The following is a 26,111-nucleotide window of genomic DNA, read 5'->3' as shown; positions in this document are numbered from 1 at the left end:
ACAATTGTGTACTGTTCGTGTTTATATACACTTGTTTCTGCCAATGTACATAATCAGAATGACATAAATTAAAATAAATATCAATCATAAAATAATAAAATAATAAATTTTTATAAATTTTTCATCAACTTATATTCAAATCTAAAACATTTTTCATAATAAAAATTAAAGCTAAAGTGGGATTGATGAGTGGAACAATTTAAATTATATCATAAATTTTATTCAAATAAATTTTATCAAGTCAAAATTTATTATATTATAAAGAGAAATTAAATAGAGGCTTAATTGGCACATTGAGATGGGCCGAAAATACAAGTCACGTTTAATACCTGAACAAGATCGCCGAATATGTGGGAGTATCTGTTTCTGTCAATTCACCATAGTCATCAGCTGTGTAGCTCTAGTCTACTTAAGTGTAGCTATCTACATACCTTCACATAGGTAATACACTATTCAATGATACTATTGATGATAAAACTTTCTTTATCCTTGATATTACTGACATTAAGAGTAATAATACCAATTCTATGAAATTGATCAAAATTACTAAATTATTTTAGAGCATTCAACGCAGGTATCGATCCAGAACCAGTAATGTGCCAAACAGTAAATACAACACTGGTAAATTATTGTGCTTGGGCAAGCTGTGGAGAATGGTGCTTGACCAAAACAACAGGATTCTGTCCACAGATCCATGCAACAGTTAGACGAAATGGCACTGATGTTATATTTCAAAACTGCACCAAGTTTACAAGCATCTCATGTCCACAAGTAAGTTTCTCTGTCTCATCAATTATAAATGTCATCAATAACTAAAGACGAGAAAATCAACTATGTATTACAAAATAGATGTCAAAGGTTATCGGTCTACACCTAAAGGAAACACTACCGTTACCATGGTTATAATTACATTGACGCTCTTATTTTCCTTTGTCCTAGAATTCTCGTTCCATGGATACTTCGATTTCTCAACATCAATATTATTATTTCCTACTTATATTAAGAAATGGAAGTACTAATATAGTCAGGTTATTTAACTAGATTGTTGATAAGCTGTAGTCAGGTATATTTATCCACTTGGTGTATACTCTCTTGATAAAATTAAAAAATAGGAAAATTATTTAAAGGACATGTGGTTACTAAGAAAATCATTGGGTGTGTACATATTTATTTTTGTCGTGATCATATTACCTGAATCGATCAGGTAAAGTCATATAAAAGAGGACATTCATTTTCTAATTAGATGAGAATCAATTTTTCTGATAGCAAAAGTAGACCAGTTGATGGTTATCGTTTAGAAAATGAAAAAATTGTTTTAATGAATGGGACGTTGCAGTTTAATTGGAATAAATTAAAATATGAAATCTATAATAAAGCTGAATGTCAAATATACAGCTTTTTTCTGAGTTGTTTCATATAAATGGATCATATGGAGCTTTGGTTCAGACTCTAACAATATTTTTTCGAATTTTTTTTTCTTTTTCATATAAATTTAACACTGAACTTTATTTAGTGAATATTATAAAAAATTTTCTGCCATCAATTTCCATTTTTTAGCAACGAATGAGGACAAATTATAATTTAATCTTAATAGCCATCATCTTTTTGTATTAGATGTTGACAATACTTGAGAAAATATACTACTGAATAATAATTCTTTGCAAGGTTTCAGAATATAACATAAATTTAAATTTTTTGTAAATACATTTCCTCAATTCACATTTGCATTCATCTCTTGGAAATTCAGCGACTGACAATAATTCTTTTCATGATTTAATGCAATGAAAGTAAAGTTTATTGTTGGATAATAAAAAGCAATTATTTACAAAATAAAATGTTTAATGGAAGATATAATATAAAGTGATTTGTACTTTTTTCAATGATTAAATTATCGCACAAAGATCTTGATGTTATCATGTTTTGCATCATGTCAGATTAATTCATAAGCAATTAATAGACAAACGAGCATAGATATTTTTTTCCAGTTTGAAAACTTTTTATCATGAATACTCGTAAAAGTCACGAAAGGTTTGTCTTTTAATTAATCATTTTTTCTATTTAAAATCAAATGATATTTTCTCTTTCTTTATGTACATTTTTTATCATCTCAAGTGGAATAATTCCATCGCTTTCATAAGAATCTTGAAAAAGTAATTCTGAATAAGTAATATGAAAAATGAGAACAGGATTGTCTGAAGTGAGAGGATCAAATAAATTCTCAAAATATAATAGCATAGCTTAAAATACATGCGAAATACAAACTTTGTAAATTCTTTATGCACCTCAAGGATTCAGGCAATAAAAAAATTCTCAAACATTATCATTAAAACTTAATTTTTGATACTATAAAAAGTGATTTTTTCAATAAAATAGAAATAAACAATACATTCAAGTGAAGCATTGCTAAATAACCATAGAATGAACCAAGAAAAAATATTAAAATATTTTTTGATATATTTTTCAAGGTAAATCTTCGAACTGCCAGGAGATATAATTGTAATAACGGAAGTGCTTGTGGCTCTTTATTTGGCGTGTTCAACTGCAGTCTCGGTCATTGCACAAACATGAGTGAGCTTATGTTATGTCACTACAAAGCTGACGGAATAGTTGTAGACAGTGAGAAGGATAATATGAAACTTAATGGATTCTTTAGCTGTCATTATTCAAGATGTACAAAGATCAAGCATGCTTTTTCGTGCGATCGTTATTGCCCAGCAATATCTACAAACGATACTAATATTTTTCTGATGCAAGATGACAATATACTTATAGCTAAATGTTCTGAAGCATTCGCTCTCAATCAAGCCAAAGGAAATCTACCTGGTACCAGGCTTACTGAACCACAAAAAATATGGAATGATGATAATAAACAAGGAATTATTGCTAGCTGTTTTGCTGTCAAAAGAGAAGGAAGTATCATGAGGTAAGTTGAAAAATATTGCTATAAAATCTTCGTGTGAAATATGAGAATTTATTTTCCATAAATTCTATAGAATTGAAGGATTTGTTGAGAAATTATGACTTTATAGCTGTTGGATATATTTTTATATCTCATAGCTATAGAATAAGTTTGCTAAAAATATGAATAAAGTTAGAAATAGAACAAAGTGGCATAAATAAACAACAGATAATGTATTTTACATTTAGATATGCTAAAGTTGATCAAACTTGATCTGAAAATACAATTTTTTATTATTTATATTCCCGAATGTTCTGAATATCATAATCATCTAGATTATACCAGGATGCATCAACAACCAACATCAATTAAATGCTTTCAATTTGAAGAAATTTTTCAACACAAATTTTCATCAATTGATAATTTCCTATCAAATGCTCCAATTTTTCCTTACTTATTTGTATACAAACTTTTTTGATTTTATTCATCAGACTTATTTTATTGTAATTATTTTCCAGGGCTGAAGATTGTGTAAATGGAACGTTTATAGAGAAAAAGACAATCCCCAAACCTGCAGTGAATTTTACTACATTTCTGGGCTTTTATGAGAAGAGTCTGATCAATCCTGTTGACCCCACAAACATTTATCTACCTTCACAGCACTCACTAACCATCTACAATTCTTCGCGGCTTTACATCAATCTTGAGGGCTGTGTCAACACTCTCCGAGGCGAATGTCGAGATTTTCTTCAATCCCATGGCCGAGATGGTGATAATCAAACTGCACAAAGTCGATATCCTTGTTACTTTAACAAGGTAACTCTCAACAACTCAATCAATTAATTTTTTGTTGTTTCACCAGCATAAGGAACTTGTTTCAACAAGAAAAAGTTTATTGTAAACGGAAATACTCTCATTATGATTTTTTTAAACAATTTCCTTTTTTTTGCCATCATTATTACTGAATCCACCATTACAGCTTCATTTCTTGAGATCAAAAGTTTAAATATTGGACTGGAAATATTCCTTTGTTGTGAATTTTTTCAAATAAATTTGATAGCTAAATATCAATTATTTAATCTTCTTTTTTTTTTAACAAAATAAAAGAAACTTGATGTTATCAACTTATTATCATATTTTTATTAATGAAGTAAAGAAAACAAACGTAAATAGCTTATTCTTGTAATCAATTCTTTTGCTGAGTATTTTTTTAAAATAAATCAGTTCAAATTACTGCAAATTAGCATCTATTTTATGATTATTAATGCTAAATTAATTATTGATTCATTTAGTGATAAAATTAGCACTTGGTAATCAATTAATAATAGTTATTAATTTACAGTGATTTGAACTTATTTATTTTAACAAAGTAACATTGAATATTGCTTGGCTATAAACTAAAAGATATCAAATACAAGTACTATAGTATAATAAATTTGAATGATTTTTCAGAATGACTCGTTCTTCGTTGTTGCACGATTCGACTTGAATAAAACACGAACCGACCTATTAATTGCCACGATAGTTCCATCCGTACTGTTTGTCGTCAGTCTTACTAGTCTCATTATCATTACACGCGCAGTAAAGGTTGGAGATGATGCTAAGATGCGATGCCGATACTGCACAGATAAACAAACACGTGAAGAAGAGGACGAAGGACTTGTTGAAGGGAGTTCCTCAACGCCCCAAGGTATTTTCAATGAAACGGAAGTCCGAAGTATGGCACTTTAGCAGTTTAAAATAAATATTAATCACTCAAGAAAATATGAGAAACTGCCTCTAATTGATATTGATCAAGCTGAAGACTCATTCTAAGTTTACTTTGATAATTTATTATTTATAATTATAAAATGAACATCCCGAAGTACTGATTCTAAATTCATTAATTATGTATCGTTATCAATATTGCAAAACCGATAATTGTCTTCCTTTTTTATTGCGTTTACTATAATTAATGTTAAAAAGAAAGTCTCGTAAATTGTACACGTTAAAATCATACTCATTACTCCACTCTTAGGGGCCAACATAATGTAATTTTAATATTTACATAACCGTTGTATGCCTTTGAAAAAACTGCTGAAACGTTGAGAGAGAGAAAGAAAAAGAGAGAGACGTAAGAAAAAAATGACAAAAAGTCTGGTAAAAAAATTACCTGTTCTTTACACAATATGTATGTGTATATGTATATACATCTGTGTACTAAAGGGAAACGCTTAAAACACTTTGATCAATTTTTTTTTTTTCATTCAAGGACGATGCGTAAACACTCGTTTGTTATCATTTCGAAATAAAGATTTTATGTTCTTTATATTAAAAAAAACAAGAGGCACAAAAAGTCTTCATGTACTTCAGATACATGTATTGAAATATAAATTGAAATTTTAATCGAAGTCGAACGAATATGTACTTGTCGGTCTATAAAAAAAATTACAGACTTTACCGATCGTGCATATCGAGCAATTTTAAGACTTGCAAGATATTAAGTAACATTATTATAATTATTACATCGGTCTACATTTACAAATTTACATTTTGGCTACTACGTTCAAATTTTTACTGTATTATAATTATTACTACTATATATCAAAGATAATGATTAAGCACTCTATGATAATAATTGATGTAATCACTGATTCAAAAGAGCTATTTTACATTCTTGAAGACAATTGAGAAACAATACTCCGAACAAAAATTTTAATAAATAATTATACACTAGTTCAGAAGATTTGAAAAAATAATAAATTTTTTTAACAAAAAATAAATATATTCTGAATTTTGTCCAAGAGTGACTGATATTATATTATATTATTGCAATGTTGATTGTAAAACTAAATGCTAACAAAAACTGACTTTTCAGAAGGAGTTTCAGCTAATGCTTATCATAAAATAATTTTTTACTGTACTCACTACTGTAATTATACAATTCAAAATGAATTTACCAATCAATTTTTCTACTCATGTATTAAGTACCATAATATTTTGATGGATATATTAAATATTCATTTTCTGACTGTTTTGCTATTCAATAATAACAATCGAATATTTGCTATAAATATATATCACTGAAACTCTTTCGGCCTAATTATTATTATTCTCTATTATTAACAAAAAAAATCATGGAATCCAAAAAAGCGTAAATAAATAACAAAAAAACATACCATTAAATATGAATAATAAAAAATAAACTGGAGTATCAGCTAAAAATATTTTTTTACAAAATTGGAGCAATTGAAGAAATTTATTAACAAAAGAGTATATATTTAATATTTAAATGGAATTTATGACATTTCTTTACTGATGCGGCTTAAAAAAAATATATGTTAGTTATTTATTGACTATTTGAATATGGTTCAATAATGCACTGTCCTATATGTGCCTTCTTCCATTTGTTTCAGCGATTTTTATTGTATTTTCTTGTATAAGTGAACATGTATGTGTCTATCATTCAAACAACGAGAGAAAATGTCCATAATAAATAATTGTATTTATGTAAAATTGTACACTTTTGCAATATACAGCTTACGATATTTTGAACTCAGATATTCCTACCATCCATTTATAATCTAATGTACGGATTCAATAAGTACTAATTACATCATAAGTTATGCTCTATTTATATAAAATATTGAGATCTCATACAATATAATTTTCGACACATATTGCAAAATTTTTGAATGAACGATATATGATACAATAGCCATATTATATACTAATAAGTTCAATCATTATCATTGATGAAAGTAGACTTGGAAAGTATGGAATGCATACATAGAATCTACTCTATAATATAACTACTTTATTATGACATCCATTTTAATGTCTATTATACACGTACTTACTGCTATTATTACACTTGAATCTAACTTTGTATCAAATGGTATAAATATATGTATATGTGCTAAATAACTTTTCATTTTTTGTTTGTAATATGAAGAAAATTATATATTTAATGAGGCATAGAATTTACAAGAGAGTTTAGCATCGAAACATAAATTAGCAAATTTCAGTGTGATGTTGATTTATGATTGTTAAACTCGAAGCTTATTTAAAAAAAGCCATGTTCTGCAATAGCCATTAGAAATATATGAGCTAAATAATTATTTTATTAACTGAGCAGCTAGATAATGCAAATTGTATTCAGTCAATAGAAAAGATGCTTGACTTTTAAAGTTTAGATGCTCTAGTGGATGCATGTCTTTAAAAATATGAATAATGCTTTAGAGAAGAATATTTTTAAGAAATAAACTCAAAACATAGTTGCAGAATAGAATGTTTCTGTACTGACCATCAGCTTTTTATGTAACGTTTGATGTAGTTGGTATTAAAGTTTAAAATTATTTCATCAATAAATAATGCTTCTTAATTTATTACGTTTTAATGTTATCTGTCTAACATAATTGCAACAATTTTTAGATTTATAGATTGTTGCAGGACTGGGTATGAGTTCATTTGGATTCAAATATCTTACATAATTTGATTCGCTTAAATTATATTAACCCATTAGCATTTATGATGTTGTGAACCCTCTAAGTAATTTATGCTCAGAGGAATTCGAAAAAGAAGTTTAAAACGTCTTAATCTTTTTTTCGAATGTTTTAAGAATAAAATTTAATTCCCCACGATATAAAATAAACTCTTTGAAGATGTCTTGAGCCTTAATGGTATATAAACTGATTATAAAACCTCTATACAAATATATGAATGATAAATTTCAACAACAAGCTTCAATGCCAATTATTTCAAACAGACAGTGAAGCTATCACGAAGATGAAAGGTAACAACAGAAAACTAACATTTCAAAACCAAAAAAAATTAATAAGTTTATTGAAATCAATAAACTTGTGCTACTATCCTTGAAATAAATCGATGCAATTCCTCATTATGTCATTATGCCATATTATATTACATGTACGTGAATAACACATACATGAGTAAATGTACTTTTTTTTATTATGAAGAGTCTATCAATAGCTATATTATTCTTATAGGAATATGACGTCCACTTACCTTCAGCTCTTCTTGTCGACGGTATGCATACAGCATCAATTGTTTACGTGCTTCCTCAGACATCAAAGGCTCGCGTGCTGGACGACCTGATCCTCGTTTCTGTAGCTTCACTACTATCTTTGTCTTTTCATTTGGTCCAACGTAATCTTTAAGCTTTTTACCACGCAACATTTCTTTTCCCGAAAACCATAATTGACTCATCTGCAGATCTATTACCTGTACATAATTGAAATATTGTTTAACTGCCTCCTTTCACGCAAAATTTATGTTGATAATACCTCCAGCGAAGCTTGAGTACCACTTAAGTCTTCAGTATTTTCAAATTCTTGACGAATAATTTCCTGGGGTGGCAATCCCATGGGATAAACTATCATTATTGCTCCGCGTAATAAATCTAAGGCTTCTTGGACTGTTTTTAAAGTTACTAATTCCTCTTGATTGACAAGTTTCTGAAGAAAATCAAATGGAATTATTAGTTTTTATTTTTCAATAATATCAGTAATGTTTTGAAGATTGAATCGAGTAAATTTACTAATATGCAAACAATCAACTGTTTAGTGGAACTTCAATTAAATTTTTCTTTAATACTAAAATTATTACTACAAATTAATTTACTTTGACTTATTAAATTTTAATAAATAAAATTGAAAAAATATTTTAAAGATTTAACATAATTATTTGAAAGAAACATGAAAAAATTTCATTAAAAAATAGAAGTGAAATTTTCAACTTTACTTCAATTTTTACTAAATTTTTTATGCATAAAATCTTATAACTTTGATTTTTATATTCTGATAAAAATAAGCTAAATTTACAACAGCAGTAAAAATTATAAACTCTCCATGAAAGAATAAAAGTTTTAAATTTTTTAAACTAAAAAGTCTGGAAATATTCAGAATTACGTCTTTCTATCCTTTTAACTTCAAGAAGCTCTGATGTAATGAATAAAAAGATGCTCTTTAACCATAGAATATGACTTGTTTTCTCTTAAAATTTTATTTCACATAATCATTTTATAATACAAAACTTGAATGACATTCATTCAGCGTTTTTCATATTTTTCTGTAGTTTACTTTAATGAAATGAAGAAATTTTTTAAACTTTCCATGCAAAGTCAACTTTAATTTTAAAAATATCAAAAAATCTTGTCAACTTGTCTCAGTTCATAAAGACTAATAATAATAATGAAATTCTTATCTAGGCTACCTTTGAAGAAAAAATATCAATCACTCTGATCTACTTTTCATTATATATAATGTTTAAGAATTTGATAATTAAATAAAAAAATTATACAAATATTTTTGTTATTTATTTATGGAGAAAAATTTTAATTAGAGGAATAGCCTTGTTAATGACCTTGTTCTACATTCGGATTTAATTTGATATCTTCTTTATAATGAAAATTATTGTGAAAGAATATAGACTGTTAGTTGATGTTAAAGTATCTCGGATGAATATTACAATATCCTTCTTGTGTTCATTTAATATTTCCTGTTAATTATAAAACGATTTTTATTCAAACTATCGAGAATGTAAGTTAATCTACATACTAGTAATTTCTTGATGCATCTATTCTATTTAATTTAATAAACAATTTTCTAGATCACTGTATCATTGTAATTTTGTCATTGTTCATTAAAAGTTGATTAATTAAAAACATAATCACCTAAATTCGTATCAAAATAATAAAGCTAGAGATAAAAGGGCGTTTATTTCCCAAGAACTTTCCATGAGATAGTTGGGAATTAATTTCAAGTTTGAATGGCATAACTTTTACCATGTTAGTAGATACGTAATATGATACATTACACTCGTATTCATTGTGAATATGTAATTTCAATGTTCAACAATATAATTAATCTAGTCAAGTAGAATAAATGCAATAGGTGGGACAAAAGTAATAGCTGCCGTTAATCACTTTTACATCAGTTTTCTTAAGATTTTATTTTGTTTATGTAAAACTGCTGTAGAGAAAATATGATTACTTTTAGTTCACTTGCTAGATATTCTACTTGACCTTCTTTTAAAAAAATTATATTAAACCAACAAATATGTTTAAATCGATAATTAAAAAAATCTAGCAAGTAAGCAACATCGTTATATTCCAGAATTTTTTTATGCTTTGAAATACTAAGGAATTTTTAATGTTACTGAAAAAAAGTGCATAACCATACTTTATTTAGAATTGGACATTTCAGTACCCAACTTATTTAAGTACTCAATGAATAATCATCAAAACTTCAATAAAAAAAATTTCTGGTCAACTTTATAGTAATGTATTACCTTAGATATCATGTTTTGAGCATCTTGGACTGCTTTCGACAATACCTGTTGCATTTTATCATTTGGTTGACGACCATTTCTACGTCCTTAATATAAAATAATTTTAAAAAATGCATGAAACAATTTGTTCATTAAGTTTTTTTTAACCCCTAAATTGGTAAAAAAAAAAATTAAAATCTCAATAAAAACTAAAATTCTTTTTTCAATCATACTAATAAATAATTGAATTTTTATTTCAGTTAAAAATCTGTTTTTTTTTTTTTTTTTATATTTCTTGCCTTTTTAACGAGCTCTTTAAATACAAATGAGCTCATTGAAAAGATTTCCATCGTCAGACGTGATACTTAATGGTGTCGTTCGAATTACATCCAAATTAGGGGTTAATTAAAAGAGGTTAAATTGATGCAAGTCAATTGATTTACCCATAACATCTTTATTAAAAGTCCATCCACCCATTGGACTACATTTCTCACCCCATTCATCTTTCAATTTTAACTCTTCAATTTGTTCATCAGTTAATCCCATCATATTGGACGGTAATAGCATACCGTGTTTAATAAGTTGTTCTATCTCTGTTTTGTAAATAAATTAAAAAATATTATATTGACTAATGAAAGTAAGTATTATTAATAAAGGGATTATTATAACATACCATGACTTATTCGCATAACTTTTAACCGACCATTATAAATTATAGTAACTTCATTAATTATTTGATCAATAGAACAATCTACAAATGTATCATAAAGGAATTGACTTTCATCACCTTTTTTGATATGCAAACGGACCATTTTTGTTTGATTTTTGATTGGAATCAAAATGCAAAAATTACAATCACTGATGCTTCAAGAGTCAAGTGACTTGTTTAAAGTGTTGCCTAGACAACAACGGTGCAATTTAGGATATTGACCTTAACCCGCCATCTACAACATTATCAATGGGAAATAAATTTAAACACCCAAAAACATAATTGAATTATTTTTACATATTGTCGATATATTGTAATATACATATTTACAATTGATAACACATTGATTACAAGAATATAGACTCAATATTTTTCAATATTATGACAAACTTTGATTTCCATATATATATATATATAATATTTATATATATTTTTCAACACCTGTACAATTCACAACATGGACATTGATATTTTTAAAATTTTTTATCAACTTTTAAAGACAGTTTATAATCAATTAAAATCAATATACTCATTTCAGTCAATGTATGGACGTATATAACTAAATTAAATGACTAGTTGTAAGTAAATTAAACGTAATGAAAATTATTCATATTATAATGTATTTTTATAAACATTATTATGATATATTAATATTAGCATATATGGCCTGTGATGATTATAGACACAAAATTATAAACATTATTGTAGGATTATATAAGTAATGATCCCATTTTTCCAGGTACTTTGAATAATTAATGCTGTACAATAATACATATTTATCTTTCATACATTAAATTGATAAACATACATATAGATATGTAATTACTGCAATTTGTATAATTTAGTAAACGAACTTTATAGTTATTTGCTAGATTAATTACACTATAAACGTTATTTATATATAATAGACAGTAGATAAAATAATAAAAATAAACTGATATTTGGTCCAAAAAAATTATAAAAAATTCTTACATAAATATATACGTATAAAGAATGTACGTAGCTACAAAAAATATTAACATAGTGTCTTATTTTCTTAAATATTTTCACTTTTGATTAAATAATTTATTCAGATCTTCATTCTGATTGGGTTTAAAAAATATAATTGGATCATTTCTTTGCTGCTTTCTAGCTAAATATCATTTGTTTTAGATCTTTTTTACTTTATTTATATTGGTCTTGGTATTTTAATTGATATGAAAAAAATATCAAATAAATATGATACATTTAGGTTCGTTATCAGTTATTTAAAATGTAAATGTTTGTCGTGGAGATATTTACTCTTGATTTGTTGCTGAGGGAACCGTTAAGAAATCCATGTCATCTCTTGATCCCGATGAATAATCAGATGCAGTGGATTCTTGCTCGAAGACTTGTGATCCGTACAATGACGAGCATTGTACGGAGGCGTTATCTCAGACTTTACTTTCGGGACCGTCGGTAGTGTGCTTGAAAGAATTGCGGATCTTACTTAAATAAAGGGCCGCAATATGGCCATAACTTTTATTATACCATTCTGGAGTCCGTCCCTTTGTATCTACTCTGGACAAATGCATTATACGTGACTTTCCACTACCACATTTTTCTATTAGATAACGTGAAGCCAATACAATCCCACGAGTTCCACCCGGCATTACTGGTGCATCCGGATGTTGAACGGATGTTTCTACAATTACACAAGCGTCCTTGGGTAGATCCGTACGCCAAGTCCTCAGAACACAATAATCTCGAGCAGGTAATGGACACATATTCCCCGCAGCGTATTGAAAAATTTCTGCATTCGTAGCCAATTGCTTTACCACTCGAGATTTCAATAGCTGTGGATCCCAAATGTGTCTCTCTTTCAGTACACGATGGAGTAATTCATGAGGTGGAGCCTCAACTTCCGTTGAAACACGCCAAAGTCGAAGTGGATGACCATCTCCAACTTTTTTATATGCCATTTCAACGCTAGTATCCGCAGGATTGTTAACTGTTACCCAACCGCGACTCCTGTAATCATTCAAATTATTTTGATTAATTTTCACAACATAATAAGTTTGAAGATTTATTATGTAGTAAATAGAATAAAACCTACTTCTCACGTGCTTCTTTCAACAAAGCGTTCGTACAAGCATGCATATATCCACTCCAGTCTTGCTTCATTTCAGATCCCAATTCCTCCAATCCAACTGGTACACTCTCCTCCATGTAGTTAAAGTGGCACTGCGTCAGCATGTCTGAAGAAATCTGAAAGCCAATGTACAGTCAATCAATAAACAGTCAATAAATCAATCAACCATTCACATTCCTTTGATTGTTATAATAATTGAGTGACACAATAAAAATCAGAATCTTACCATGAATAATTGACGATGCGTTTTTATTAGATACAGAAGACAGTCATAAGCAGCTTTATTTTCTGATAACTCTCGTTGATCTACCATGCCAACAGTTTTTCTTCTCCGAGGTGATACACTACTTGATCTGTTAGTTACATTTGCATTGCTGTGATTTAAGTGGAATAGACTTGGCGCTAAACATACTGCCAAATTGAAAGCAGTCATCTGATTGTATGGTGCATTACTTGCTACTTGATGCAAAAAGTCTAAAAGTGTTTCTAACGCTTCACGATGTTCATCAGGTAATAACAACAGAACACACTGTACTGCATCTGGACGTAATTCTGGAGGAACATGTTGGAAAATGGCAATAAATGTTTCTGACAGTTTATTAGTAAGCAAAGCTTCTGGTAATTCTCGGAAATATTGTTTAACTAAATCGGCCACATCAAACGCTTGTTGCCCATCAAAGTTTATATTATCACCTTGAGTTTCCGTCATTGCTTTTAACTTTTGTATCCTTGACCGCATACCACTCTTCCTGAATATACCAACTTGATCTAAAGCATTAGTTCGTAGCCACCTCAAAGCTATTTGAATACATTTAGGTAAGGCTTGTCCTGTCCGTTGCAACGATAAAAGTAATGGAACACCAAAAACAGTTTTGTCTTTGTAATCAGGTGATTTAATTTTTCGGATAAATTTTGGTAATTCCCAATTCCATCCAGTACGATGCGTAGGACAATAGCGTTCCATGCATGCTGTAAGCTTCAACAACGATAGCTTCCTTAGAACAAGCAATTGACCGCACGACATAGATGCCATTGCTCTGTTACATAGTGGATTTAGTTCAGGATATAAAGAACCTCTTTGAAAACTGTGCCACCTTACAACAGTACTTTTGTGTCTTGGAGATTCATCCTCTTGATCTGAGTCTCGACTAGCCATCGTGGAACTGCTCTCTTGACTATCAGCCAGATCCGAACTTCTTGACCCAGATTTTTCTCGATACACTGTCACTTCTTTCGACAACTGTTTGCATTCTTTTAAAGAGTCATCTCGAGTGTACCTGAAGCTTTTGTGAAATTTATCTTCTCGTTTGAGTACGGCTACTTTGTCCTCTTTATATTTTGATTGACTTAATTTATCACGAAAACCCTGTGATTCTTTGCCGAGATTGAGACTCCCACCTCGAGTGTTTATTAGAGCTGATTTTCCGGTATCTTTTAATGCTTGAGGATGAGGAATAACATACTCAAAGCCTTTAGTATTATTACTGTTAGCATCTTTAGATAAATACTTGTGTCTCCAGCTGGATGGTTGACATTCTGAATCACTCAAAGCACCTTGATCATCACGCCCACGATGAATTAATTTTTTTGCTTTGTTTAATCTGATCCTTGTTGGTGTTAAAGTGGGTCCACCACCTTGTGAACCATCTGAACAATAACTTGATGAGTCATCGCCAAAGGGGCTCACTGATGTCTGATTACTGGATGCCAGGTGATAAGGTGAAGGTGGTAAAGTTAATGGCGATACTGATCGATTGATGGGTGACGGTGGAAGTAAACTTCCAAAGGAAACTGGTGCCGGCCCAGTTGGAGAAACATCTACGCAGTTAAGATCTTTTACCTTCTGCTGCATCGATATAGCATCCAATACTTGTGGTCCACTGATAACGATCCCCTCACGGTTCTGCCGTTTCCTTCGGCGTGATTTTAATGACTCAACACGTCTGAGTAACGCTTTAGCTCCATCACGAAGTCGCTCTGATCCAGTTCGACGAAACTTGGTGTTTAATTCATCTGAAAGTTGGTTTAGAGCAATATTTTCAAACTTCATGTTACTATCAATCATTGTATCTTCTGATTCTTCAGCCTCCAAACGATCTTCCAGTGTATCTGTACGATTAAGTGCAGCAATAGCTTGAAGCCTTTCAACATTAGCTTGACTGATATCACAAATCCTAGACCATCTTCTAGTCTTTTTTTCATAGGTCCAATTCTCGCTCAAAGCACACTGAGTATCTTCATCTGAATCGTCACCTCCACCCTGTAACAATGAATGTATATAACTAGTAAATAATGGATCAACAGACTGTGAAAGGGATTACAAAGGGTCGGCTTAATTCAGCAAAAAAATAAGAGGGTCGTGTCCGTGTCACTCGTGAACTCGTGGGTTATAGCTACTTTCAAAGCCTCCTCTCTTCTTTCTTTATTTTCCTCACCCACTCAAGTTCGTTACGAAACTTGACGCCTTTGTCACGAGTAAAGCAGAGATACATAGGGAAAGAGAAAAGCAAATGTATGGGGCTGTGACCTGACCTCGTGTGACAATGGACCTAGTTTCTCTGCATATACCGGGATACTTTTCACCTACTTAATCGACCAATAGTTTCTCAAAATGGAAAGCAAATTTCCAATAGTTGTGATCTAATTTTCCTTGTCAACCGTATCAAGCAGATGATAAATTGATGATGTAATCAGAAAGCATTTGTTGGGATTTCGACAACTTTGAGTAACAAATCCTCTTTTGTAATCGAGTACAATTATTGACGATTGATAAATTCAGTGTCTGCCAATTATTCTCGATGTATTTATGGAGTTGGTACTTTTTCTCTTTGAACATTATATATTCTTTCCCTTATCCTTATTTCCGTTCCAGCACGTAACCTTCACGACGTGACGTGTTTTTGCTGGTACGTGAGTTATTTTTGCGGGTTCATTCACCGGTATATACCTTGTTACTTACTACATCCTCTTCCTTTGTTCCTCTACGTGTGACAATATGTACTCAAATATAATAGTTATCAATATCATTGTATTGTATCATATATGAAAAGACTCCACTCACTGTGATCTAAGAGAAATAAATGAATCGAAAGCATTACATGCAGTGGGTGTACGGAAAATGATGTACCTATAGTGTGGCTAAAGGAAATAAATAATTTTAAAGTGATATATACTGTGAATCTAAGGGTAATAAATGATTTTAAAGTGATGTGCCTGGTGAGTCGAAGGGAAATAAATAATATTCAAGGATTGTATCTAATGGGTTGAAAGGATATAAATTATCGAAAAGGAATGTCGGTATGTTTGACCACTAAATTTCGTTTGTTTGTATTTTGGAATTTATTGTTTTTACATTTTTTGCGAAATTTTGCAGTATAAATTATTTATTTGTGGAGAAACATTAAATTATGTTGGATGTAATTTATTTTATTCAAAGGAATATGAATTAGTAGAATTAATATGATACAGGGAAAATAAGAAAATTTTGTATTATTGGAAAAACAATAGGTGCTTTGCTATTAACTAACGATCAATAAGTTTAAAATAATTTATCTAACAAACAATATAAAATGGGAGTGGAATATTATTTTTATAATATGGTAATAAATAAAACAAAGCATTTGAGTAGTGGATGAAAGCGAAAAAACGAGAAAATATTGATCAATAAAGAACAACAAGCAAAAAATAAATGCTATTTTATTATAAAGTGTTTCTTAATCCAGCCTTTTGTTCCTTTCAAATAGTAGAGTTTTATCATTGCTGTATAAGCAACTCTATATAAAACCTGATGTAATATAATCGGTATTATACCAAATATAATTTTAAACAATTTGTTAGCATTCTATCATTTTGATGACTTTGATGGTTACACATAAATAAGTCAAATATCATCATTTTTAATACAAACTTTTAATTATTTTTTTGTAAATATAATTTAATCTAAATTTCATAATTATTTGTTTATTCGGTATACCTCTCATGAGATAATTCAATGGCAACATTTTATCTTACTTTCAACAAATATTTCTCTAGAATATGATATAATCTAATAATTGTGCTGTCATTTTCATACCAGCTCTATCAAAATTAGTAGGAAACAATGTTCATGTCACGGTAATAATGAAATGACTAATGACAAGAGTATTTAATTGGAAATAATATTCATCTCCTCCAACATGAAGAAACTTATTTTTCTCAACTTTAAAATTTTAAATTGTTTCAAATTTTCATTCTCGATTAAACAATTATTTTCTTTTAAACTTCTTATAACAAACAATCTTTGGATAAATATCTGAAGCTTTGAATTGAAAAACTATTGTTAGATTTCATCAATTACACTCAACCTATTTTTGCAATATTTCAATTGAATTAAATCATAAAAGCAGGCCATCAAAGTTTTAGCTAAAAGCCTAAAACATCAGTCAATTTATTATTCAACAAATAAAAAGATCATCACTGCACTAAATGTCAACAATAATTAATTGGAATCAAAATAAAAGTAATCTACAAGTCCTACATGGAGTTGATTGATAAAAATAATTTTTCATTCAAAGGAAAAAAATCTTCAATGAATGAATAAAATCTCATCATGTGTAAAACTTTACTCCAATAAAAATAAACTTTTTTATTGGTGGATTGGATGTAACAGATTTAAAGGAAATCGATAGCATCAATGAGCTTTATCTTGAGAGACTCTAAGGAAATAACATCCGATTAACCGTGGTCTCTCTCTGGTCTAATTTGATGTGAAAGGGTCATTTTGACCCTGTGATATTTACATTAGCACTAAGTAAAACCCTAAAATCTCATTAACCATTATATTACTTGATAATTATGTGGGAAAACTTGAATGTGCTAATATTATAATATTTATTATGTAATGGTGAAAAAGTTAATGTACGAACAATCATTTGCATAGTCAAGTGTTTGTAACATGATAAAAAAAACTTATCAAGGAGATTGAAAAACCCTGAAGTGTCATATGAAGAATAAAAAAGTTTCCTTTTTATCTAACAGTTAAATCTAAAAAAAACAGTTTGTTAAATTCATAGTAAGTTGTTTTTCATCAGAGAATGGAAATGTAAACACGCTGAAAATTCCAAGGTTTTAAGAGCCAAATGATTTCGAAATTGGAGGTCAAGCATACACGAACGAACAATGGAGTAATTGGAATTCCAAAAGGGTTCGATTTCTGACCCATTGTAAACACAATCCTATAAATCAATTGTACTAATGAATGTTAGAGAAACAGAGAAATTAAAATACTTAAACCTGGTGGGTCGATGATTAATATTTAATTTCAAAAAGGTATATTGTTAGTATAATCAAAGAAAATAATTGATTGATAAGGAATAATTTCATTACATTGCACACATCATGAAGTACTTGCTAAATACATTAATCAAATATTCTCTCTTCAGTTGGAAGTTGCGATTTTTTACTAATTCTGATTGAAGAATTAATAGAAAACTGAGATGAATCTTACTCTTCTCATCGTTATTATTATGTTTTTTTAATAAAATAAGGAGAGAATTTTTCTTAGATACATGGCATATTTTTCGATATGAAATACCACTTGAGAATTCCAAAAGTAATTCCATTATTTTTTTTATTATTCCATTGGATGAAGAGAGTTTTATTTTTCAATGATGAAATTTTATTTCATAAATGAAATACTTCAAGAATAACAATTAAATCATTTCTATCATGACAAGTCACTGATCTTTACACTTAAAAAAACATTACTCTAAGAATTATTAAATCGATTAAAAAAATAATGTAATTATATCAGTAATTATTGTATGCATACAATATTATGAACAATAATATATTCATTTGATTAATTAAAAACAAAATTAAATTATGTAACTGTTATTAGTAATTATTATTCCCAGGTAAAAAAATGTTCAAAAATAATTAATTGTTAAAGTTTAATTTGAAAAATAATTGTATTTAATAAATTGATAATAGAATGTAAAAAAAGTCGTTTTGAATTAAATATTACGAATACATTTTTCGAAGTGAATAAGGTCATTTCCTACATTCCTCTTAAGCTTCCAGATATTTTATATATGTACGCATTTGATTACAAATTAACAATTGACACTTTACTTTTATAGTTACATGATAAAAGCAAATGTCTCGATAAAATAAGCAAAATTCTGATTTTATTACACCAGCAATTTAGAAGATATTACACCGATAACTTATGTCAACTGAGTGTTTAAAATTCACATTTTATCGGTAGTTTAGTTTGATCATAATAACACGCCATAAAACCTATATGGTTATCCTCTAACTGTTTTAGGTATACATTGATTTTGTTTTATATTTTTATTAAAATTTTCAAAAGCAAAATGTTATCATGGTTTATGTATATCTGAAGCTAAAAAAGGATACTTTCGTGATATTTTTATATTCATTTATTTTATTCACAAAGAAGAATTCAATTTAAAAATGAAATAACATTATCATCTTAATCGATTGTATTGTTTCAGTGATCCATAAATTCGAGAACACTGAAAGACAGGAAGTTATAAGCTGTGACCCGACCTTTATCTAGTAATTTTAAGCTTTTTTTTTTAGTTTATAAAATAAACCTCCTAATAATCAATAATATTGATTTTAAATAATCTAATATTATGCTGTATTTCAAAAACATGTTTTCGATTCCTTTGTGTATGAATTGCTAATCAATAAATACAATTTTTATCTCAAAAAAATGTATCTTCCCACCTGACGTACTTCTTTGGTCAAAGAGATTTTTAAATTTGAATAAATAATGACGTCAGTGAAGATACTGGGATAATTTATTCATTATACGTTTCAATAATAATTAGTGTATTGGTAAATATAACATGATTGAATTTTTTTTGCAATCAGCATTGTAATCAAAAAGAAATCATAAGCGTAATAATGCAATTATCGACTGAGTATAAAAGCAAAAAGATATTTCAAAAGAGAATATAATGCCTCCAGTTAGCCAATTATTCAAATATACATTAGTAGAGTTGAAATTTTTATTTTTCACTGTATTTACAATTAGCTAAATAATTCAAATAATTGGATGTAGTTAACAGCAAAAAAAAACAGTTGTACAATTAACGTATTCGAAAATGAAATATGAGTTGTAAAAAGTTTAACAAATTTAAGAGATGTAAAATGATGGATACATTTTGTCCAATGTAATTCTATTAATTTTTTTTATTCAAAATTAATGATGAAATTTATATTTTTTTAAATTAAACCTTGATCTACTTGAGAATTATTTGGTCTTTTTTTGTTAGGATGGTTTTCTTTGTTGAAATTAATAAATTTTTACAAGATAGAAGTAGAAGAATAGTTTTAAATAACATTTAGATTTTTTTTAAGGAGAAAATTATTTTTATAAATTTCTTTTTAATAAGTTCACACAACTTTGTAATCGTTTTACGAAAAGAACTGTTAATTCTTGAGAACGTTAGACAAACTTTGAGGGACAGTTTTTTTGTCCTATATAGTGATGAATCAAGTCAAGGTATTAAAACTTGAGAATCATTCTAGATGATTTTCGAAAAGTATCTTTGTTTCCCTGTGAATAAAAAAGATGCTTATATACCGTAAGATCAGAAAAATGATATTGACTTTACTTTGGAAGAATTCTTCTATTAATAAAAAAAAATGTCATCAAGATGAATTAGAGTTTTATTAACAATAAAAGTAACGTTTCCTAGGGTCAAGTCTTTTTTTTTTTTTTTACTATTTGCTTTGTTAAATTATTCACAGTTCATTGGTATAAAAAAAAGTATAATTTTCATTTAAAAAAGATGAATATTGAATGTATTTTTAATTTATTGAAGAAATTAAATTGTTTTTATTTCATTTCGTAAGGAAATGAAATTTTTACACTTTAATTAATAATCAATTTATTACTCATCAAAGAGTATCTTTCAAACTTTTTTCTTAATACATTGTTAAATAATTAAATTCAATATTATTTTACTTCACTTTTTTGATGATAAAAAAAATCTATTTTTAAAAATTAAAAAATTACATGTTTCACTTTAGAGTGAAATAAAAGTTAAAAATCTACTTTCAATGATTTCAAAAAGTATTAAAATAAATAAATTGAAATAAAATCAAGTGATTTTTCCTTGAGATATGATTCCCACGAATTCTTTTTACATAAAATTCTAGCTGTTCAAAAATTTCGAATCTGGGCTTACTATTCCAAAAATACGTATTTTTACCAACTTTTTCTTGAACTCAATTTAAAATTCGTGAAGATATAAAACAAGATAATCGATTAGCAAATTCCACTATTTTAACTGTTTCGAGATAAACTGCTTCCTGAAAGTATGTTAATTTTATTCGTCTCTATTTTAAAATATGAATTCAACTGAATTTTGCAATCTTAAATGAAAACAGCCAAAAACCGACTTTCGCATGTAATGCAATTAAAAGTTAAATCGATTAACATATGATAATTAGATAAAAAAATTTACAATAAGTTTGAAATAATGCTGCATCAATGCAATCGAAAGTATTGGACCATAATTGTTGAAATAAGTAGGTTTCCAACACTCGTTATACTTATTACTTTTAATGTTATTCATTTAATACTGCCGATTCACGCTGGAAAAAGTTAAATGCAGATCACATCAGGGTTGATTTTAACTGCAAAGTTGTTAAGATGGTAATTATCATGATCGCTCAACAGCAACGATAAAGGTGGTTACGTGACTTTATTTCAGCACTAACGATGAGAAAGTATCGCCGGCTTTTTTATGCACTTCGAATTACATTCGATCTTCAGCTGATTCGATGTTGGATTTGAGTGATGTATCTTGTCTTTTAATGATACCTTTTCTAATCTAATCATAATCTCATTATCACCGCTAAATGCACAATTTTTTAAATGCCATAATAACATGCGATAAGTATCAACACTACGGGAATTCTTTCAGACATATTGTGGTATCATATCTCTACATCTTTCAAGAGATTTTTAAGTACAACTGTACGCAATAAGTCCTTGTGAAAAGAATTGTTTAAGATTTACCAACTGATTTATATCTTTGAATAACTGCCTAGTGAGTTTAGTTGTAAATAAACAAATATGATTAACGTGAAGAAAAGATTTGGAAGTGTGATCAACATCTAGATTGTTATCACAACTTGGTAAATTTTGAAAATTTTTTTTTTTTTTTCAATCATAACTTGTCATTTTTCAACGTGGACAAGTAGCATATTACCGTATTTAGTAATTCTTATTCTCGTACCTGTTTGTACCAGTTAAACTCGTATAGAACTTGCACTCACTGCAGTATATAAAATCACTGAAGGTGATCGGTATACAAGTATACGCAGGTGCTCGAAACCGTGCCGCGCAGTCTGTTGCTCTCTTAGTATATAATGTAGACTCACGACAGAAACGGTAGCAGTTGGGTAGCAGATATACAGGAATACCAGTTTTCTACTTTTATATATACACAAAAGCCGCTGATTGGAAGCTGTGTATATGAACGTATGTTTGTAATTACAGTGTCTGGTTGATATGTATGTACGTTATAAAAGCTGACCGCAATACAACAATAACTTCAAAGCAATAGGAAGAATAACAAAGAAAATCGTTTTAAAAAAGTCCATCCATGAATTGATTTAAAAGAGACAACTAATCGAAATGGAATTGTGGTAAAAAATAAAATATCGAACAAAATGTTGGTGTAGAGTGAAAGGCTACTTGATATAAAGATTCATCACATGACTGCAGAATTAACGCTTACACTTGCGAGTCACATACAGCTTCAAGTTTGGACACTCATCAGAACCATTTATAGATGTAGAAAGTTTTCAAAGATATGGCATAATGATCTATCAAATAATTCATTGCAGATTCTTGGATCTTTAGAGTGTGTGAAAGCGTGTTGAAGATACTTGATTCTATAATGACTTGTCGAATTCAATTGAATGCGATTTTTTGTAGAATCGATATAGTATCAATTGAATTACGCTCGTTCATGATGGATGTCGATGATGAAGATTAAAATCTCTTGTCCTATCGAATAACATATATGGGAATAAGCATACAAGGACCACAGATTGACAAATGAAAAAGATGTAGGCGGGTTTCCTTGGAATTATAATACTTGTAGGTACTCACGCTTTTGCTGTGGCTCGTGTTGTGATGATGGTGGGTGTGATTCGTATCGAGTTTCATATTTGCGCAACGGTTAAGCGCATCAAGTCTCCGATACAAACTCTGAAGCGAGTCAGGCTCTAAGAAAGGATGATCCTTTGCTACACCGGACACATCGATTGGGAATTGATAATCTGTAACATATCAAAGGCATCAATTACTTAATATTGTGATGATAAAAGCTAAATGTTTACCATTTATTACAATATTATGCCAAGTTATATCATAATTATTGGTTAATTTTTGCATCATTTTTCGACCTAAATACTTTTACTTCATTTTATTATTAGCCTAATCAAATTGCTTGCTTGCTGTTGAAGAAATTACGTTAAGAGTAATCACATTATTATGGTATTAATTATGATTTAATCTTTTGGATACTGATATACATTACGTGTAATATTGTATAACTTTAATCGTATATCATCAATTTAATCATGGAAGAAAGGCTATTCACGTGTCATATCATAACTGTTCATTCAGTTTAGAATTACTCAAAGGTATTTTTATCATGGGATTCCCTCATCCTCATCAACTCTATGTTAGCAAAAATAATTATTTATCATAAAAAGAGAACAATACTTCAACTAAACTTCAATAGTTTATTAAGAGTTTCTTATAAAATCTTGCTTGTAGCTGGAAAAAACCCCCTTGTTCTGCAGTAACTTGTGATCAAAGTAATTTTTCTTTTAAAAAAAAAAACAATATGAAAATAATAAAGGATTTTCTTCTTTTATAATAGATTTCCTAGCAAATGAAAGTTCTTTGCTAGGAAATGTTTTGAATATTAAATGGAAATAAATTTTTTATTGAAATTTTTTTTATATCTAGTATTTCATAAATTTTAAATGTTGAAAATTAAGTAAAGGAAGAATTTGAACAGTGTAGTCTGCTGATTTATAACTTATTTATATAGGTCACAAGATAGAATAAAAATTAAAGGGAACTGAGCTGGAATTCTCAACACTTGCCTTTCATGTTTTTCGTCTATAGTCTCTGCACATTCATATCAATCTTACTTGACTTTTTTCGTTCTTCTGAAGACGATTCTCCGCGAAACTTGAAAGCCTTACTGTTACCAGTTTGCTGAAGACTGTTCCAGTATCTAAAAATTCTTAGTGATTCCTATCAGAGCACACAGTTACACTGCATGTTGTATAGTATACGATCAACTGACATTCTGTTAGCTGTACTGGATTACACACCGTTAATTATCAACTAGCTTAGAAGTCAAGCATCAGCACAGAATAGTAGAAATATTTTATTAATTACGAAGAAATGCTAACCGAGAATTATTTTTTTATATCATGATGATAAAAAACAAGTAAGTAGAATGCCCGTCGACTTGTTGCATTGCAAGTAAACTTATAGCGAGGTCCTTGACACGCTAGTCAAGTCTCTCCTTCTTATTCATTCACTCATTTTCTCACGCACAATTCGGAGTATTTTATAACGCACAAGTAGGTCTCTGTAGTTGAATATTATCACAAATAATAATAAACTAATGATAAATTGATGATCAACTTGGTGTAGTATTAATTTGATTTTATGACATTTTTCAAAAAAGTTTTCAATCCATTTTCAAATTGATTGAAACTATTTGATAGATGGTATGATCGATGACGAATAGCACGTGACTAATGCAAAAAGTTATGCATGTTAATTCAAGAGCAGTTCGCCTTCAACTAACAGTTCACAATACGAACACTGTATGTAACCAAACAGGAGGTCTTATCGTCAAAAAGTGGGGGCGGCTTTGAAGAACATACGAAGAAGGGGTAGACTGGTATGGTAGGAAGTTGTCTCACATATGTGGAGGGGCAAGTGGTCAGAGTGAAATAGAAGATGCCACATGAAATAAGTGTGTGATAAAGAGGTAGAATTAAAAAGATTAATAGCGACAGTGACGGTTGTATGTCTTGTACTGCATTTAGTTTAGTCTAACCGCTGTGCGTACGTTAGAAACTGAATGCAGCCGTCGACGTCACCATCAACGACGTATCTGACTAATTCAAATTGACCAAATATTTTGGATTTATTAATATAAAGTAACACGTGAATATCAAGTTAAAATTGGAACAAGGTGATGAAAGATAACAAGAGTTTGGAATAAAAATACATAACGACAATGCAAAAGTTGGATCGTCATTGACCTGATTACCCGGACAAGCTATTTTTTTAACACCTTGTAGCTTTCTCAATGTCTTTATAGATTACGGATGCTTCACATTGGCATCTTGAAATTGGATTATTTTTATTTACACATTGACAGAGATCATTACTGATGAATCTACGAGTTTTATTACTTATTGAAGGCAAACCTGCTTTTAATAACCTTTTTAATATTGAATCTGCTACAAATAATGTCAATGGACATGGATCTATTTTTAATTTTTAATTCAATCAAAAATACAATATTAATTAGAAGAGCTAAACATGATATTTTGCACAGATGATTCTCTGTCTTTCTATGCTAATTAGAGCATGATACTTTACCATCTAAAAGCAGGTAGCAAACTTTAATTTCGGGCAAATATATCAAAAATAGAATTATTGATGATTAATTTTCATAGATGTAATATTTCAGTATTTACATCACAAGTAATGAAAATTGTTGAATAATGTTGATAGATGATATAGAAATTGAATTAATTACAACTGTTATTATTAGAGTTCATTCATTGACCAAACCTGATGATCATTAATAATGTGAAGTGATAGCTGAATAAATAAGTCAATTACCTGTTTTGGAGTTTAAAAATGATGTTTTATATGCAGTTAATATATTCTAAAATTCTTGCAAATTTAATATTAAATTGTGCTGAGTTTGTAGAAATTTAGCAGATCAAGAAAATAGACATGAAATATGAAAACATTGACCTCTAAAATAGCACCAGTTAACACACTTTTAATTTTTCAAAACAGGATATTTTTATCGTAGGAG

The 26,111-nt window shown here is 29.0% G+C and overlaps 3 protein-coding genes across 3 annotated transcripts in view; 1 reads left to right on the top strand and 2 right to left on the bottom strand.

Moving 5' to 3' along the window:
- The window catches only part of LOC118066592 (cilia- and flagella-associated protein 298-like), a 40,545-nt gene extending 28,923 nt beyond the window's left edge, over positions 1 to 11,622 (bottom strand). The window contains exons 1-5 of the mRNA XM_035082712.1: positions 10,842 to 11,622; positions 10,612 to 10,761; positions 10,190 to 10,275; positions 8,185 to 8,355; positions 7,907 to 8,122 (exon numbers count right to left, since the gene is read on the bottom strand). Of these exons, the coding sequence (XP_034938603.1) occupies positions 7,907 to 8,122; positions 8,185 to 8,355; positions 10,190 to 10,275; positions 10,612 to 10,761; positions 10,842 to 10,980 (762 nt within the window). The 5' untranslated portion in view covers positions 10,981 to 11,622. The remainder of the gene's footprint in view (positions 1 to 7,906; positions 8,123 to 8,184; positions 8,356 to 10,189; positions 10,276 to 10,611; positions 10,762 to 10,841) is intronic.
- On the top strand, positions 210 to 5,642 carry Teh4 (tipE homolog 4). Its single transcript, XM_035082707.1, has 5 exons — positions 210 to 441; positions 561 to 771; positions 2,466 to 2,923; positions 3,418 to 3,715; positions 4,352 to 5,642. Exons 1-5 carry the CDS (start codon positions 299 to 301, stop codon positions 4,628 to 4,630), a joined length of 1,389 nt encoding a protein of 462 aa, XP_034938598.1. The 5' UTR covers positions 210 to 298; the 3' UTR covers positions 4,631 to 5,642.
- A 255-nt stretch (positions 11,623 to 11,877) lies between the features above and the next one.
- Positions 11,878 to 24,865, bottom strand: cv-c (crossveinless c). Its single transcript, XM_035082704.1, has 5 exons — positions 24,139 to 24,865; positions 23,132 to 23,301; positions 13,217 to 15,250; positions 12,955 to 13,106; positions 11,878 to 12,869 (listed from the first exon to the last, which is right to left on the bottom strand). Exons 1-5 carry the CDS (start codon positions 24,143 to 24,145, stop codon positions 12,293 to 12,295), a joined length of 2,940 nt encoding a protein of 979 aa, XP_034938595.1. The 5' UTR covers positions 24,146 to 24,865; the 3' UTR covers positions 11,878 to 12,292.
- Positions 24,866 to 26,111: the final 1,246 nt, after the last annotated feature.

The sequence above is a fragment of the Chelonus insularis genome, unplaced genomic scaffold (genome assembly GCF_013357705.1).
Source record: "Chelonus insularis isolate UGA/USDA-ARS -01 unplaced genomic scaffold, ASM1335770v1 contig_350_pilon, whole genome shotgun sequence".
In the NCBI taxonomy this organism is placed as follows: Eukaryota; Metazoa; Arthropoda; class Insecta; order Hymenoptera; family Braconidae; genus Chelonus; species Chelonus insularis.
This window is presented reverse-complemented; position numbering and strand designations above follow the sequence as displayed.